This window comes from Hoplias malabaricus, chromosome 17 (genome assembly GCF_029633855.1).
Source record: "Hoplias malabaricus isolate fHopMal1 chromosome 17, fHopMal1.hap1, whole genome shotgun sequence".
NCBI lineage: Eukaryota > Metazoa > Chordata > Actinopteri > Characiformes > Erythrinidae > Hoplias > Hoplias malabaricus.
Window position 1 is genome coordinate 14,986,551 of NC_089816.1, and position 19,556 is coordinate 15,006,106.

The window sequence follows — 19,556 nt, forward strand, 5'->3', positions numbered from 1 at the left end:
TACCAGGCATACATCATGTTGTGAGGACCCGTGTAAAACATTACATTTTAAGGTGGAGCCATGCTTTAATGGTGGGTTAGTGTTATGTCTCCACAAAATAAATGGAACTCTTCTTAATATCCCCACAATTCAGAGACACAAAACTGTGTGTGTGTGTGTGTGTGTGTATACCAGTTGTGGTGAAGTTGGTACGTGTGACAGAAGGTGAGCTGAGTGTGGAAGCAGGAGAAAAAGAGGCGGAGCCACCAGAATCCTGAAGTCCACCAGAAGAGTGAGAGCGCAGCCAATCACGTGCATCCTCACTGCCCCGCCCGTGTTGCAGGTGGGTGTACCTGCAGAAAGACACCACACAGGAAATGTCATCATAACTGAGCATCACGCTTGGGAAAGCCCAGAAACCTCTCTCTCTCTCTCTCTCTGTCTCTCTGTCTCTCTCTCTCTCTTTCTGTCTCTCTCTGTCTCTGTGTCTCTCTCTGTCTCTCTCTCTCAAACACAAGCATTAGCTAATCGTCCACGAGGAGGCGACTGACTCAGGACAGTGTTTCACAACTTACACAGCATGCACAAGCACAGCACCTGGGCTTTCCTGTTAATATTAGAAAGTGAGGGAGTGGGGTGGGGGTGGGGCAGTGCTGTTTTACGGACAACAAAGCACGACAACACACACTTCATCATAAACAAGAACATCCAGACAAATGGCATTGTGGCTGGTTGCATTCCAAACAGCCATAAATTTAAAATGACCACCATTTTCTACATTAAATGGTCCATTGTATCAGCTTCACTGACCACACTGGAGCAGTCTGTAGTTCTGCAGTTAAAGACAGTAGTCCATCTGTTGCTCTGGATACATTCTTAGTCCAGTTTCTCCCTCTTTGTTCAATTCTCCTGACCCCACAGACCAAGAAAGAGCAGACACAGTGGTGCTGCTATAGTCTTAAACACCCTCAGTGTCACTGCTGGGATGAGAATAGTAAAATTGTGCAGCCACAGATGAGCTACTGTCTCTGACTTTACATCTATGAGGTGGACCAACGAGGGAGGAGCATCTCACAGAGTGGACAGGGAGTGGACACAGGGTTTAAAAACTCCAGTAGCACCTGCTGTGTCTGATCCACTCACACCAGCACAACACAGGGTTATACAGATTTGAGGGATTTGGTGTAGACATAAAACGTAATCAACACACAAGCCAGCCCGAGGGCGCACAAACACCTTTACCTGTCCTGTCTCCGTGGCAATGTGTTACAGCTGAATTTGGGGCTAAGAGCGGGGGAGGAGACAGGGCTGGGAGGGGGTGTAGGGGCAGACACAACAAGAGGACGTCAGAAAGAGGGAGATAGAGACAAAACCAGAGAGGAAAGAGATCATGAGTGGTGATATAAACTACTTTAATCTCACCAGCACCTGAAAGAATCATTAGTGTTTTCACACAACACCACAGCCCACTACAGAAGGTTTTGTCCTGTGCTGCGCTGCTGCGTGTAAAGACCAAACAGCGATAGATTAAAGAGGCTTACACAAAGAACTAAAAAGAGAACAGAAGGTGGGGGTGTAATATAGGACTTATAATAGATCAAAGGCGACCTCAGTATCGAAGAAGACATTCGTTTGGAACTGAAACACCTGGTTTTAGACCACAATCATTAATTAGTGTGGGGTAGGGCCTCCTTTTGCGGCCAATACAGCGTCAATTTGTCTTGGGAATGACATATACAAGTCCTGCACAGTGGTCAGAGGGATTTTAAGCCATTCTTCTTGCAGGATAGTGGCCAGGTCACTACGTGATGCTGGTGGAGGAAAACGTTTCCTGACTCGCTCCTCCAAAACACCCCAAAGTGGCTCAATAATATTTAGATCTGGTGACTGTGCAGGCCATGGGAGATGTTCAACTTCACTTTCATGTTCATCAAACCAATCTTTCACCAGTCTTGCAGTGTGTATTGGTGCATTGTCATCCTGATACACGGCACCGCCTTCAGGATACAATGTTTGAACCATTGGATGCACATGGTCTTACTGGTGCAATGTGCAATTAATGAAGATTGACCACCAGGCTGCTCCAATTTAGCCATGAAACCTCCCACACTACAATGACAGGTGTTTCAGTTTCATTGTCCAACCCCTGAGCATTGAGCATGAGCAAGGTCTCACCTGTCAGAAAAGCCTGTGCGGATGCTGCCTGTGCGGCTGAGGCAAGAAGACAGAGCCTCCTCTCTGCACACGGATATGTCTACAGAGTCTGTGCTGGGGCAGCAGGAGCCGTCTCTGCCTCCCCACGTCGAGAAGGCTGACCCCGGGCTAGAGGCCAGAGAGGACAGAGAGGACAGGGACTGGTCCAGGTTTTCCCCACACAGGAGAATGCTGCTGCCTCCTGAGGTCTCAACAGCGCCACTCTGCTGGACAGAAGCAGCGTGAGGGTTGGAGATGATGGTGGAGTTCTTCATGTTCTCAGAAGTGGTCAGAAGGGCTTGCTTGCAGCCTGGTTTACCCCCAAATAGTCTTCATGGTGTTGAGGATAAGCAGAAGAGGAAGAGAAACACAAAGTAAGTGGTGTTAGCTAGAGCTGGACGGTTAATACGATATAATCACGATACCGATATGAACAGTAAAACAGTTCTTGATATTGGCCAGAAAAGATAAGAGGATGTTGTTATTCTGTGACAGTATCTCACAGGTAGGATTAGAGCAGGCCACTCACAACAGCACACATGTCTCGTTCATCACAAAGTAAGAGAAGTAAGGTTCTGAGATAAGGAGAGAGGTGCTTGCCTTTTCTCATTACTTCATGTGTCGCCATGACAGATAACATCAGCCTATCTCTACACTGGTGCAGCGCCTGTATGAGGAGTAATCAGTCAAAGCTTAAAGCAAACACTGGACCCTCACTCTCGGCCCCTTCCGCACAGATCAAACAAACATGGTGGGTCTAATCACGTTGCGTGTGGCCTTGTAAGTCTCTGAAATGTTCTACTCCAAAACCCCACAACTGATCAGTCTGTGTTTTATCTTGATATTGGGTTATCGGTTTACCATCCGTGTGGAGGAACTGGTCTTGGAATCCCAAAACGACTAGTCTCACGCATGTTCAGCTCATAAAAACCCTTTACACAGCTCAGGAGCTATTGAAACACAGGCAAACACTCCCCCACTGTTCCTTCATTCCCCAAACAATCTCACTTCTTCAAACATTCTCCTCCATTCCACATTCTCAGGACATTCACACCGACACTGACAATCAAACCAAAAGGATTGGGTATATTATGTGAGTCTGTATTCACTCTGGGCTTAATGCACATACTGAGGTTGCCCATGCGTGGAGGTATTTTTATAGCAAGCGGTGGTAAAATGGATGAAGAATCAAAAGTGTGTCAGAAATTCCTCCGCATCAAAAACCTAAGAGGGCTTCTTGGTGTTTTCAGTGCACGCCGTTCCCTCGCAATGTGTTTGAGATCTTGTGATTTCACATTAAATGCCTTTGGTTCGTACTGTGTTCATACGTGAAATTAACTGCACCAGAGTTGTTTATAAACGGACCATGACCCACCTGCTCAGACTCTCTCAGTCTCTGTTTGCTTATCTGGCGCTCACCAGTGTTCAAACAGAAGCGTTAACACTTAAACCTAGGGCTGGACGATACGGCCAAAATCGATATCACGATATATTTCTTCATTTTGATCGATACGATAGAATTCCGATATTGCAATATTGATATTGATTTATGGTCCAGCCCTGCTTACACCAATTGCACCAGGGTTCATTGTAACAGAAACAAAGCGGACAAGTGTAAACACCCTAAAATACCTGAAATGAACGTCTTTGGGGGTTATCTGTAAGCTCGTATCCAGTTCAGGGTCGCGGTGTGTCCAGAGCCTACCTGGAATCACTGGACGCAAGGCAGGAATACACCCTGGAGGGGGCGCCAGTCCTTCACAGGGCAACACACACACACACACCTACGGACACTTTTTGAGTCACCAATCCACCTACCAACGTGTGTTTTTGGACTGTGGAAGGAAACCGGAGCACCCGGAGGAAACCCACGCAGACACAGGGAGAACACACCACACTCTTCACAGACAGTCACCCGGAGGAAACCCACGCAGACACAGGGAGAACACACCACACTCCTCACAGACAGTCACCCGGAGGACACCCACACAGACACAGGGAGAACACACCACACTCCTCACAGACAGTCACCCGGAGGAAACCCACGCAGACACAGGGAGAACACACCACACTCCTCACAGAACTTTTCCCAGAGTGAAAGTTTAATACAGATTTGTCATAAAAAAGAGGCCTCTTTAACACATAGAAGATTATCCACACTGTGGAGATTATCCACACTGTGCATGTAGCTGATTTCTCTAATTATGAGTGTTATCTACAAACATTGGAGCATGCACTATTTTAAAAGACTTCTATTTAAAAGACCTTAACTGACTGGCCATGAATCAAAGCCAGTTGCATAGCTTAGAGGTGTTGGTTGAGAGAAGTGGTGAAACTTTAAGCCTCTGTGATCTCAGGAACTGTTCAATAGTTTGGACCAAGGCAAATGATTGCAATTCTTTCTGAACATGGTTCAATGGCAAAGCAGAATGCTGTAGAAAAAATGGTGTGTCTCACATAGCCGACAACATAAATGCTTTATTGTTATCAAACGAGCCATTCTGGTAAGATTCATTTCATGAACATCAGCTGAAACATCTGACACAAAGTGATGAATAGCGCTAATCAGAGTCCCAAGGGCATCACCCTCCTGTGGTTTAATGTGTCAGCGTTTTTTCAAAAGCCTTTTCAAAAGCCTTGCAACATGGAAATTTGGCATAAGCAGGAGGATTAGGAAATATTGTCTGTGTAATAACTATTTGTAAGTAAGGTTTAATAAAATGTAAAAGAGGGGTGGAGCCAGGGAGTGGCCAAGTCCATCATACATTAATCTTCGGTCACCCCCAGGCCACCCCTGTGTGAGTAATGGTCTCAGCCTGGCCACCCTGGTCATGAAAATTGTCTGGCTCCACCACTGTTTAAGAGCTCTGTCTGAGGTTTGGGATGTTACACTTAAGAGTTCATTCATTCATTCTTTGTCTGTAAGCGATTAACCAAATCAGGGTCGTGGTGGGTCCGGAGCCTACCCGGAATCACTGGGTACAAGGCAAGAAGACACCCTGGAGGGGACGCCAGTCCTTCACAGGACGACATACACTAACACATTCACTTACACACTCACACCTACCGACACTTTTGAGTCGCCAATCCACCTACCAACGTGTGTTTTTGGACTGTGGGGGAAACCGGAGCACCCGGAGGAAACCCACGCAGACACAGGGAGAACACACCACACTCCTCACAGACAGTCACACGGAGGAAACCCACACAGACACAGGGAGAACACACCACACTCCTCACAGACAGTCACCCGGAGGAAACCCACACAGACACAGGGAGAACACACCACACTCCTCACAGACAGTCACCCGGAGGAAACCCACACAGACACAGGGAGAACACACCACACTCCTCACAGACAGTCACCCGGAGGAAACCCACACAGACACAGGGAGAACACACCACACTCCTCACAGACAGTGACCCGGAGGAAACCCACACAAACACAGGGAGAGCACACCACACTCCACACAGACAGTCACCAGGAGGAAACCCACACAGACACAGAGAGAACACACCACACTCCTCACAGACAGTCACCCGGAGGAAACCCACACAGACACAGGGAGAACACACCACATTCCTCACAGACAGTCACCCGGAGGAAACCCACGCAGACACAGGGAGAACACACCACACTCCTCACAGACAGTCACCCGGAGGAAACCCACGCAGACACAGGGAGAACACACCACACTCCTCACATACAGTCACCCGGAGTGGGAATCGAACCCACAACCTTCAGGTCCCTGTTCACAATTGTTTTTCATTGAATCGCCAAAACATTCGTTACACTACAAAAGCAGAAATGATCCTCAATGAGACACGTTTTAATCCAGTCACATGACCTGGAACTGGACAGTGGAACATGCTTCCCATCTGCCTTAGTATTTATGGCTATGTTTACATTGCCGTTACACATGCAGCATTTTTTTATTATTTACTCTGACACAGATTTGTTGTTTTCAGAAACACCGGTTGCAAACCCAATTTTCATGCCTAGTTTCTAATGTTATTGTTGCCAATTCTGAGTTATATTTATTCATTCATTCATCTCCTATAACTGCTTCATCTTGATCAGGACAGGTGGGTCCACACCACTGGTCAATTTCACAGACAATATTCTCATGTTTTTGGACTGTGGGAGGAAATCTGAGCACCCCTGTGGACAAACTCCAAGACCGTGGAGCTGTGGGGAAGAGGCACTAACCTTTAGGATCAGTAGTCTCACCTGCGTAAGGTCGGGGACGACATGTCCGTGTACTTTCCTCCTGCTAGTCTCCCGGGCTGGCACTGCCCGCCTATGCTCATCTGACTGCTGCCACTGGATTTGTGTGCCAGTCCTGGCGCCAAGCTCTCTGTGTCTGATAGCACACCCTTTTCCCGGTCTGTCTGATTGGCAACGCCCGTCGGAGACCGGACTGAGCTGCGGCTCTTCGGGTTAGGCAGGGTGGCAGTACCCTTGCAGAGAAGGCTAGAGTCAATGCCAGCGGCCGTGGTGCGGCTGGTACTTCGGGCAGCGGCCATGCTGCTGTTGGCACGGCTGGGCCTGGGGAGGCTCCGGTACTGAAGGGTGGTCCTGGCACTGGGAGGAAGGTATCCATCATCCACGCTGGCCTGACGACTCATGAGACGAGTGCCTGTGAAACACGAAGATTTGGGGAGTTTCCCCAAAGTCGCAGAGCCACCAGTTATTACAGCGCCGCTGGTGGTCAGGGCGGCGGACCCGCTGGAAGCTTTCTTGAACCCAAACGTGTTAGTGGGGGCACGAGGAGTGGAGTTGGAACTGGAAGGAGGTTTTTTGGCCTCATCAGCATGTATCTGACGTTCAGAGGGAGCGTGTGGGAGGCCGTTGGGTCGTGGAGAGAAGCGACCTTTCTCCGACACTTTGGCGTCGTCTGTTTTGCCTGTAGACAGATAAATGTCAAGAGCCGTCAGTCGAGACCCTGCTTCTTCCAGAGCACTGAATACAGTAGCACGAGCAGAGTCAGGACATGCCCTCACCCACAGGCCTCACACTCCACTGACTCTTACAAATGCGATATGCATAAGCTCAAACCGCCACACGTTAGACAATTTAAAGATTACAGTATCTGATCAGATGTCTATCGCTGCAAACACATACTTGCTTTACTCCCAGCAAGCAGCCAAACTAAAACTTGACACTGCTTTCTTGAGTTACTGAACTAAACAGAGTAGAAACGGAATCTAGGTTTATAACTAAATAATTTAGGTGGACTAAAGACTTTAGGTGGTGATACTTTTTCAATATAACATTGCTCTACTATTACTATACTATACCATAAGATACTCTGTTATACACTGAAACATTCTTTAGACATTGCCAAACAGAACATGGTGTACCGTTACTGTGAGTCTTCAGTGAGCTGCAGTTTGTTGGGGTCGGAGCCTTCGTCCGTGGACAGGTAATGCCCACCTGGGCAGTCATGCCCCGCCTCCAGGAACCTGTCTGAGATACGGTTGCGGTTTTGCGACCTGTTAAACCACGTTCTGATTCTTCACTGAACTCCAATGGACTGCACCATTTGGTGTCCATTTTGATGCCAGGGTCAGAGCAGCCGTCTGGACGCCTCAGGTCCTCACTGGTCCAGCTTGTGCTTCTTTCGATGACTGACCGCTTCTCCGCGTCCGTCTGGAGCTGGTCGGTAAAACAAAAAAATGCATACTTCTTTAGAAATCAGAGCTGATCTCACCCACAATTATTTTAGGAAAACATGAACAGGCAACAGAACAAAGGCTTGAAACTTCTTGCTGGAGGTGAGGGACTGATTCACTGCATCAGCATATGTTAGATGTGAGTCATAGACCATGGAGAACTTGAAACAACAGCAGACTCTTTGCAAACGGTCTATAGTGTTCCAAACCGGATATCAACACTGATGGCTAATTTGTGCCCCATTTACAGCAACAAGATCAGCTGCCATTAAGAATTCAGATGACATGGAGCAAAGCCGGGACTCTGGAGCTGAGGCTCCTTACATGGCTCCCCAAATAAACAGTGCTGTTAAATCCCAGCATTTCTCCAGCTTCAGCCAAGATGACATCATCCTGCTGCAGAGCAGGTCATTGTTCAATTGCTACTGAAAAAGCTCATAAACCATCATTGCCAGGGCAAGAATTTTAATGGCCTCCAGTTGTTATCAGGCCAAATCCAAAACACTGTTATCTCAACACTCATACAATAAATTAAAACTCTGACTCGAAGGGGGGAACAGGGGAATGCAGAGGGCTAAGAGAAAGAGAGTGAGGGATAAAGAAAGAAACAAACAAATAGATATTGAGAGTGAAAAATGAAAGGCTGGTGAGTGGCAGGGAGGCAGAGAATGATAAACAGGGCTAGAGTGAGTTGAGGATGGGCTGGATTCAAAGACGGGAGAGATAACAGATCTCTGGCTTGGGTTTCAGCTGTTTTGGCTCAGAGCTTTATTCGAGTGTTTGAGTTTTAAATTATATTCTGGCACGGGGAGCAACATCTGGGTTCTCTGAGTTGTCAGGAATATCAAAACAAACGAAACACAGAGATGTCTGTCCCTTTTCTGTTTTACAGTTGGAGAAGCTATGAATTACAGGCATTTTTGCAGCTGGGTGATGGCAATATTTTAACAGATGACTATATGCTAACAGATGTATTGCACCGGGGCCAGAGTAGTCAAACATTTGGAGACAGATGTGTAGACCAGTGGCTGAAGATAATGTTTAGGTTCTTTGTGTCAAAACAGGGTCGAGTGGCTGCGAGTCAGACACGTGTTTTTAACCGGTTGGCTCATCGGGACTTGATATTAGTACTTCGCAAAGGCTGTGCACACACACTGCGGCTGCTTGCACACTGACCAGTTTACCCAGCATACGCAGACTTGCCCTGAGCTCATACAGAAGAAGGGTGAGCCTGTTTGCTGAGTCACTAGTCTAACAAAGCAGCCCTTCCAGCAAGCCAGGGCAGAGCAGACACAGTCGCTGATAAAAGCCCACCAACGTTTAATCTAATGAGCAGAACCAAGACTCCACTGAGCCACCACCAGGCCAGCACAGGGGAGATCAAAGCCAGAAGCTGAGTGCAGTTAATGACAAACAGATCAGTGCAGATCAAATTTAGTGACTTTTAAAAAGATTATACACTATTTAAAGCAGAGAAAATGGATATATAAATTACAATGACCACCAGAGATTAAACAACAGTCTCATTAGACTACAGCTAGCATCATAACACCTTTGACATGGTGGTCAGCTACAGAAAATGATACTAAAAACTAAGTATTTTTATAATTCCTTTGCTTTTTGTTTGTTAATTCTTAGCATAATGTTTAAGAGCATTTTCCTGGTCCTGTTCTGGCTTTGCATTATTCACCTGCTCATCGATGTCCCTGCGTGGAGCAGAGGGAGTGTTGACGTAGGAGCTAAGAGACGAGCTGGTGTGGAGCTCATCTGTGTCCAGAGCGTCACTGATGCCACTGCTGACTGAACTGCTATCGTCCCAGCTGAGACAAAGAGAAAGAAAGAAATCAAACATGTACTAAGATTAAAAATAACGTAATTACGTGTAGTATTTGTCTCTAAACACTGCAGCACTTTAGAAAATTGCATTATATTCAAGTAATAATATGAGTAAAAGGATGAGTGAAGGATATTCCCCTCTCATAAATAAAATATAACATTGTATTAATATTATACAGCAAATCACATTAGCAGGAAAATTGTATGATGTCAGTGTCTACTGCGCTAAAGAGAAACAAAGACTTGCATTCCTTCATACTTGCTACATGCCGACATTACTCAAAACTTTTAATTAGCTCACTGCTCCTATTTTTTAAGCCTGTTCCGGTTTACTAGCCTGATTTGCCACAAAGTCCAGCCTGCCAAGGCCCATTATGCTGTTCAGTAAATGCTGACATTCCAAAGGACAAATGCTGTTTCTATTCCCCCCAAAAAAGCTATATTTATTTAGACAAGCAGAACAGAAAGACCTTAGGACACCCAGGCAGGGTTTAAAATGTTAAAGAGTAGCTTTACACGTTAACGCTAGCTGGTTGTTTATCCACTGAAGCAGCTAATCAATACAGTAGCTCTCGCTAGGATAAGCAACCAGCTAAAGTGGTGCTAGCTTCTTGTCAACACCTGTGTTAGCTGTTAATCCTCCACATTTCTCACAGTCATTCAAGCAAAACGCGTGGAGACACTGAGTTAATAAGGGCTAAGGTTTAGCAAACAAGCCTTGCCCTTAGTCATAACTAATGAGTGAGGTGGCCACAAAGGTGCATTCACACATGAGCACTTTTTCAAAAAACAACAAACCAACATGCCCTCAGGCCCAGACTCAAATCAATCACGTTTGTGAAGTGGGAGATTTTTATGACGTCTGAAAACTGTGTCTTTGGTTTTTGTCTGCTAAGGAAAACTCTTAGCTCACTTAGCTTAGCTAACCTCTGCTTTAATGAGCTGTGAAAAAAGGCTGTCCCTCATAGGGGTAAGCTCTTTCTTTCTTTCTAAATGTTTGTGTGTGGCTTTGTTCCACCCATCACATAGCCTGTGCTGTCAGGTGCTATAGACAGCTAACACAAACAAAGACTGAGGTGGCTGAAATAAAGGGAAGCTAGTCCACAATACAATACAAGTAGCTGCACCCACATTAAAAAGAAAACAGGATTCTAACACTCTGTTAGCCTGACTGCTAAACGCCTGCCAAACCTACCCACTCCAGCTGCAAAGCAGATTTATCACTTGGTGCTTTTTTAAACAACCATTTCCAAACCAAAGGCAGCGGCTGCCTGTCCAGCCAGTACCTTTTCTCTACTTTTTCCTTTCCACAGTTCATCAGAGTTATACAACAGAGTCCAGCACATCAAAAAGAACAAACCCTCTTTTCACCACAGAAAAAGAGAGGAAGGTGTGGGTGTTAGGGATGCCAAAGGTGGGCCAGAGGGTGGTACTTTTCCACACGTTTGAAGAATTCACTCTTCTCTTCCTCTCTAATACAGTCCATAAATTCTTCTCTGCCCAAGAAGAATCGAGCCTCAAGTATGCGATGAAAAACACTGAAGCAAGAGCATGTATTATACCCCGTTTGAAGTCCTTTCAGCTTCTGAATACAGAGATGAGTTTTCAAGCGAGGGAATTTCCTGAGACGCTCAGCATATATGTGAGTCTGTTGACTGTATAAAATAGCACACACAGGACAAGACCTTGTGAAATGTCAATTCAAGATCGATTATTTACAGACAATCTACGATACATCAGATTTGTCTGCTATGCGTAATTTAGTGTTATTTTATTATGTGATCAGTAGCACTATGTTTCAATGAAGGTTTTCAAAAACCAAGGAAACAGAGCCCTAGCTCTGACAACACTTACAATGTCCGTTTAAAACTCATAGAAGGAAGAACCACTGAGAGGAGCCAAGGCTAATATGAAGAAAACCCTAAAAAAAGGCAAAGAAACACAGAAAGGACAAACTAGTGGAGAGAATTTGCGCAGTTATATTTAAATATGAGTATTAACCAGTCCAGAGATCTGAAGTACTACTGAGTGTGTGCCACATATAAAACATAGATATGAGAACACAGTGGGTATATGGCAAGTTTAGACACATCTAGACAGTACAATTCCGGACATAGGTCTGAGAGGGATGTGGTGGGTGTGTTTGTTATTCATTTAGATTGTCGGTAGGAGACAATGAATATAAAAAAATTGATGAGCACCAACCAGGTGCTCATCAATAAAAGCAGACAGCACTCGCCAAAACAGACACCACCACATGATGAATCAAAAAATTCATTAACTCACATTGAGTAAGAAGACAGGTGTAGTGATATAGAAACACACACCTACCTCCCCCACATTTGACAGACAAGATTAGTGGCAAGCCCTGAAGTAGTGAAAGGATGGGGAGGAGGAGAGTATTGGGCAGGAAATTAGGGGGTGTGTTGCTTTGTGTTGGAGCGTTATTAAAGGTCCAGGCAAACTGGACCACACTGCTCCAACCCTGCCTTTTCAAAAACAAACCCCTACGAGTAGGGAATGTTATCTATCAGAAGGTTGCTCCTCTGGACATTTTGCTTGAACATCAGTTAAGGCTTTTCTTTCATGTTCGTCTCTATGTAATGTTGCGTGCAAAGGGCAAGCTGTGTGAAGTGAAGAAGTAGCTTAATCAATTTATTGCCAAAGTTTTAAAGCACTTAGGCGTAATGTAACAATGTAATTCAAAATTCAAACATTCTCCTGCTGTTCTTGGGGATAAAACTGTATCCAAAAGTACTTGTGAGTTTTGGTTTAGACCATTTAAAGATTCCGATGTTAGCGATCAAGAATATAGCATAGTAATACCTATATTTAGGCTATTTTTTAAAATAATTTTTATACTACACAACATACATTCATTCATTATCTGTAACCGTTTGTCCATTTCAGGGTCACGGTGGGTCCAGAGCCTACCTGGAATCATTGGGCGCAAGACGGGAATACACCCTGGAGGGGGCGCCAGTCCTTCACAGGGCAACACACACACACACACATTCACTCACACACTCACACCAACGGACACTTTTGAGTCGCCAATCCACCTACCAACGTGTGTTTTTGGACTGTGGTAAGAAACCGGAGCACCCACAGGAAACCCATGCAGACACAGGGAGAACACACCGCACTCCTCACAGACAGTCACCCAGAGGAAACCCACGCAGACACAGTGAGAACACACCACACTCCTCACAGACAGTCACCCGGAGGAAACCCACACAGACACAGGGTGATACGTGCCGCCCAACTACACAACAGTTACCTTAAAATGACAAAAAAGCAAGAGAAAGTTTTAATTTTTTAATTACTATTTAATGTTACACAAAAATGTTTTAAAACTTGTATGTGGCCTGAAATTAAATGCTATTTTCATTAAGAAATTCTTGCATACAGTTACTAAATATTATTATGCAGATAAATTACATTCTTCAGAATAATTGTTTCACGTCTATTTCATGTACATTTGTCTCTGTGCTCAGAAAAAGCAACACTGCAGCAGTGTGCACTCTTCAGCCCTGTTTGCAAACCGCTTTGACAGAGATGCACATCTGCAGCTTCAGAACATGGAGAAATTGCTGATGTGCAGAGAATCAAACAAGCGGAGCTATGAAAACAGGGAATGGACAGCACAGACGCCTATGACAACGTCTGCATTCAGAACAGTCTGTCTACAGCTTGCCTTTTGCTGACATGACTAAAGAGAACTGGAGGTAACAGACAGTCAGGCAACCAACACAAATCAACAAACAAAACACACAGTTGACATCAAAACCACTTCTCCACAAGTGAACACAGCTCTGGGTCTTAATGTAACATCCGTGACCTGCTTAGGTCAAAATACCACAAGGATCGAACATCACATCAGCGTTCTCTCCATCTAAACAGCCCTCTTGAGAATGGCTCGTTTCAGCGCCTGTTCCTTTAAATGGTAATGAGCCGCTCACTGTTCACCCTGACCCCGAGTGCACAGCAATGAAAGCAGAAGCTCTGTTTGTTTTTTTATCCGTTTTCGCTCAGTTCTCTTTCCTCTCCGTTCTAATTTTTTTCTGTTATTTTTTCTCAGCCCCATCTTGGCACACTCACATAAACGTGGGTCCAGCGCTGTGATTGGACAGACACAGACGAGGATTCTCTGCAATTGACATAAACAGCAGCACTGCCGTGTCTGATCCACTCGCACCACCACCACGTCAGAGCCACTGCAGCGCTGAGAATGACCCACCACCACATTATACCTGCTCTGTGGGGGTCCTGAGCTCTGAAGAACCAGGTGAAAATGTGCTAACCAAGTATGCAGAGCAACAGATGAACTACACAGAGAAATTGTAGAACCACAAAGTGTTCCTGTATGGTCAGTGGAGCTGAAGGAGAATGAGTGTCAATCATTTTCATGATTGTGGCAGTCCTTTAAAGTACAATAAATTCACAATATCTATCAATCTACATCAATTCAGGGAAATTATTATAAAGCAGTCTGCAAGGAAAGCACACTGCTTTTGTTTCTCTCTCTCTTATTCTCACACACACACAAACTACAACAGTCCCACGTGGCACAGGGAACTGTCTCTCCATAAATCTCTGAACAAAAGAAAAAAAAGTCCTCCTCACAGGTCTGAAGAGCTGCAGCGGTCAGTTCTCCGGCTGGAAGCAGCCTGTGAGCGGCCGCTGAAGCTGGGCTGCGTTGCCGGGAGCTTCATGTGTTCACCTCCGCTTTAACTTTCCCTCTCTCTCTCTCTCCTCGCTCGTTCTCTTTTCCTCTTTCGCTCTTTCTTTACCTCTCTCCTCATGTGAATTCTCTTCTTACTTACTCCGCCTCCCTCCCTCTCTCCCAGGTCAGGAGAGAACCCCCCCCCCCTCTCCGTCTCACTCTCTCACACACGTACACACACGAGCACACACTCTGAGCGCGCTCACACAAACAGGAGCCAACCACAGGTTGTGGGGCGTGGCCATAGTGTGTGCGTGGTGTGTGCGAGAGAGAGATAGAGAGAGAGAGAGAGAGGGGGGTAATCTGATCTGAGAACAGACAAAGCTTTAAAATTGGTCCGATAAAAGGTCCACAAGCTGATCCTCAAACAGAGCAAACACGGGTTAAACTTTAGCCTGAAGCCCTTCTACAAACCCACCCTTTACACTTTGGTTTACACTCATCTGTATTTATTAAACAGCAAGGATAATCTTTTTTACTATATATTATATAATATATAACATTAAGTTTTTTATTATGTCCTTCTCTCTTACACATGTTTATTAATTTTGCCTACTGGGGCGGCACGGTGGTGCAGCAGGTAGTGTCACAGTCACACAGCTCCAGTTGTGACTGTCTGTGAGGAGTGTGGTGTGTTCTCCCTGTGTCTGTGTGGGTTTCCTCCGGGTGACTGTCTGTGAGGAGTGTGGTGTGTTCTCCCTGTGTCTGTGTGGGTTTCCTCCGGGTGACTGTCTGTGAGGAGTGTGGCGTGTTCTCCCTGTGTCTGCGTGGGTTTACACCGGGTGACTGTCTGTGAGGAGTGTGGCGTGTTCTCCCTGTGTCTGTGTGGGTTTCCTCCGGGTGACTGTCTGTGAGGAGTGTGGCGTGTTCTCCCTGTGTCTGTGTGGGTTTCCTCCGGGTGACTGTCTGTGAGGAGTGTGGCGTGTTCTCCCTGTGTCTGCGTGGGTTTACACCGGGTGACTGTCTGTGAGGAGTGTGGCGTGTTCTCCCTGTGTCTGTGTGGGTTTCCTCCGGGTGACTGTCTGTGAGGAGTGTGGCGTGTTCTCCCTGTGTCTGTGTGGGTTTCCTCCGGGTGACTGTCTGTGAGGAGTGTGGTGTGTTCTCCCTGTGTCTGTGTGGGTTTCCTCCGGGTGACTGTCTGTGAGGAGTGTGGCGTGTTCTCCCTGTGTCTGTGTGGGTTTCCTCCGGGTGACTGTCTGTGAGGAGTGTGGCGTGTTCTCCCTGTGTCTGCGTGGATTTCCTCCGGGTGCTCCGGTTTCTTACCACAGTCCAAAAACACACGTTGGCAGATGGATTGGCGACTCAAAAGTGTCCGTAGGTGTGAATGTGTGAGTGAATATGTGTGTGTCTGTGTTGCCCTGTGAAGGACTGGCTCCCCCTCCAGGGTGTATCCCCGCCTTGCGCCCAATGATTCTAGGTAGGCTCTGGACCCACCGCAACCCTGAACTGGATAAGGGTTACAGATAATGAACGAATGAATTTTGCCTACTACTATTTTCTCTATTAGCATCCTCTTTGAGCTGCATATTAATTTATGAAAGATTCCATATAAATAAGGTTTATTGTTAATATAATCATACAAGTCTTTTGAATAAAAAGGATTAAATATTTAGTTTTTCAGTTAAATCTATATTTATAAAGAATTTATAACATGATAAAAAGACCAATATTCCAAAATAATCGGGAATAAAATCCTTGTTATTTTAACATACATTAATGTTCATATGAAACCCACAGATGTCAGTATAGCCACTGTTTTGCCTTAGTTTAATGTACTTTTAATGTATTTTGACCTGTTACTTCACAACGAGCATAAAACATCACTAGTAGTATGTGTCGATATTTAGAGAGTAAATACCCAGTTCTAGTTTAAACAGTAGAGAAATCACATTCAAATACCTGAAGCTAGAGCAGAATTTAAGGTGCAACTAGAAGATTCACACAAAACTTAACTTTGTAACAGTTAAGCTCCAAAGAGCAAAACGACACTGGAAAACAAAAGGAAGTGGTAAAACTAATTGCTCAAGATACAACAGGGTTAAACTGTGCTCTGACAGCTTACATAGTGAATGGAGTGAGTTTTAATCAACCCGAGGTAGCTCATGTAGAGAATGGGGTTCATATGGAGTGAGGTTTAAATGGAGTGAGCATCTTGACATGAAGTTTAGAAGATGTTAAATCAAGTGAAGATTGCTAATAAAACTTTGCTAGCCATTTTTTTCCACTCAGAAAGAGACATCATAAAGAAATGAAGCAAATAACGTTCTTGTCTTTCTGTGAGGCAATAAAACACAAGAGGTGGTCCTGTATAATCGAGCCAATGAAAAAAGAGAGGAGTGTTTCTGCTGGGGTGATCTCGCCTCACGGCAATTTGGCCATTGCTTGTTTCTCGATGGATGTGTAAGTGAAATATGCCACCATCCTAATTATGGAAAGTGACAGCAGCTTGTTGTAATACCGCATTACTGTCATACCACACATATATAAAAACACATGCTATGTACACATTCTAATAAAATATGCTCTAAGCCAAGGGCTGTTCTCCAGGTATGACAGAATGAACGTGGTTGAACAAACACCCGAGGAAGTGAATGTACAGCAGCAGCAGAGCAGGTTTAACAGCACACAGTAAATCCACTTGACATCATTAATCCTGAGGTGCACTGCAGGTTTCATAGAGACAGGCTTTTACATGACAGGTACAGGCAATGCAAATATAGCTTCTGTGTACATGCGAGTGCGTATGGGGGTGTGTATGATAGAGACAGTGAGAGAAAAAAGGAAGAGTTCAGAGACCTTTAAGTTTTGGTTTGTTTGGATGTGTTGCTGGTTCCACTGTGTTTGCCCGTGTTGTTCTGAACAGTGGGCAGTACGGGTTAATCTCGAGTCATGCTGAGATTCTTGTGGCTTATCTAAACTGAAAGCCAACATCATTAGTTAGCTCTACAAAGCTCCATTTACTTCTGAAAAGGATTCTTTCAGGGTCACGTCACAAGGTCAAAGGTCACTTTCCTCTGAGCTTCAGCGGAAGGGCGGGATTACAGACAGACGGGTCCAACACAACCCTATTAAAATGGTGGTAAAAAAATTGTTTTCCACTGAGATCTTTATTCACATTTGGGAGCAGGTAAAAAATCCCTCTAGGTGAAGTCTTGGAGTCTACAGTCCATAGTTTTCCTCAACACAGTTATAGTATTCTGAATTGTTTAGTTTTGTAGCGACTGCAACAAAATAATGATGGAAATGAGCTAATCCCTCAGAAACGGTCACTGCGTAGCACCCTTAAAAAATTACCTGCAGGATTATATCCCACCTGTGAGCAGTGCCCAACAACAAGGTTAAAACAAGCTCACTACATTTACAGTCACTGTAAAAGTCAAATGGCAGCGGAGACGAGGTCCCTCAGTTGCCGTTAGCAGTGCTAACTCCCCTGGTCATCAGGCCCAGCCGTTAGCATTGGCGATAGCAGGCGGTTAGCCACCAATCACTGATGAAGGGTACAGGCTCCCTCAGTCATTCACAGCAGACAGCAGCACCAGAGGCAAACCTTACACACTTAGATATTTTCATTGATAGATAAATCAAACAGAATTGATGGAACAAAAAGGCAATACGACATGAGTGAGACGTGTGGAGAAACAGCACAGGGACACCAGCGTACTCTCACCCAGAACTGACGTCAGACAGTCAAAATTTCTCACCTGAGGTAATATTGACGTATTTATAATCTTAACAACTCGAGTTATAAATGAGTTTCTGTGATAAATCAAACAGTGAATAATAATAAAAATAAGGTGCAATTATTTGGCATTGTACAATGAAATGTGTCTTCTGCATTTAACCCATCTGTGGCAGTAGATACACACACACACTAGTGCATTAGGGTCTGTGAACACACCCAGAGCGGCTCAAGGGCACTTCAGCCATGGATGTTCCTGCTGGTCCTGGGGATCGAACCAGTGACCTTCAGGTACCATGTCTGCTCCTCTAACCATTAGGCCCGACTGCCCCCTGTAAGCTGAATAACAACTTACAGTTAAACTTCAGCCACATACGTAAATGTTTCCTTTAAGACCTGGAACTGTGTTAATGTGTGGCCAATTTGGAAAATATGTTACTTTTAAAACAGCAACATTAGCCCAGGGAGATTACCCGGAATCACTGGGCGCAGGGCGGGAACACACCCTGGATTGGGCACCAGTCCTTCACAGGGCGACACTCCTTACAGACAGTCACCCGGAGGAAACCCACGCGGACACAGTGAGAACACACCACACTCCTCACAGATAGTCACCTGGAGGAATCCCACACAGACACAGTGAGAACACACCACACTCCACACAGACAGTCACCCGGAGCGGTACTCGAACCCACAACCTCCAGGTCTTTGGAGCTGTGTCTGCGACACCTACCTGCTGCACCACCGTGCCACCCCTCATTGTATTAAAGTAATAAAGTAAATTTAATAGCGTTCTTCATATTGTATTTCCTCTCTTACAGTAATTGAAGTAGCGACCTTTTCTACATGTTATAAATATTCACGTATTAACAGCCACAGATAAGGCTAACCTGGGTTGTCATGAGTGACCTGTCGCCACTACTGCGAATGTACACATGATGTTTACCACAATAAAACCACACCTGCTTCAGGTTGGAGTTTAAACTTGGGCCCAGTGGAGGATGCAGTTTACAAAACACAAGCCTCTTTTCATGAGCACGCAACGGTGTAAATGTGGAGAAGTGGCGGTTGGTGTTAAACCATACACAAAAGTGAAATCAGGATGCAGTCAGCCAGAAGAGTTTAACGCTCACCGCTGCATGTTTAGTAAGCGGTTGCATGTCTGCCACCATGAAACAGAAGAGTTATTTGTGTTATCAGCCACACATGAACCCACTCCACTGCTCATGTCCAACCTATTCAGTGAGGCATGGGTAATGACATAGCATCCACTGAGCCAAATGAGTGTGTGGAATTCAGAATAGTTCCTGTCTCTCTCTCTCTCTCTCTCTCTCTCTCTCTCTCTCTCTCTCTCATTCTTCAAGTCTCTCATTCTTTCTCTTGCTCTCTCTCTCTCATTCTTCAAGTCTCTCTCTCTTTCTCTTTCTCTCTCATTCTTTCTCTCGCTCTCTCTCTCTCTCTCTCCCT

The 19,556-nt window shown here is 45.3% G+C and overlaps 1 protein-coding gene across 1 annotated transcript in view; it reads right to left on the reverse strand.

Moving 5' to 3' along the window:
- nav2b (neuron navigator 2b) overlaps positions 1 to 19,556 on the reverse strand; it is a 128,482-nt gene that overhangs the window by 22,616 nt on the left and 86,310 nt on the right. The window contains exons 12-16 of the mRNA XM_066649972.1: positions 9,539 to 9,668; positions 7,537 to 7,831; positions 6,404 to 7,079; positions 2,155 to 2,502; positions 172 to 332 (exon numbers count right to left, since the gene is read on the reverse strand). Of these exons, the coding sequence (XP_066506069.1) occupies positions 172 to 332; positions 2,155 to 2,502; positions 6,404 to 7,079; positions 7,537 to 7,831; positions 9,539 to 9,668 (1,610 nt within the window). The remainder of the gene's footprint in view (positions 1 to 171; positions 333 to 2,154; positions 2,503 to 6,403; positions 7,080 to 7,536; positions 7,832 to 9,538; positions 9,669 to 19,556) is intronic.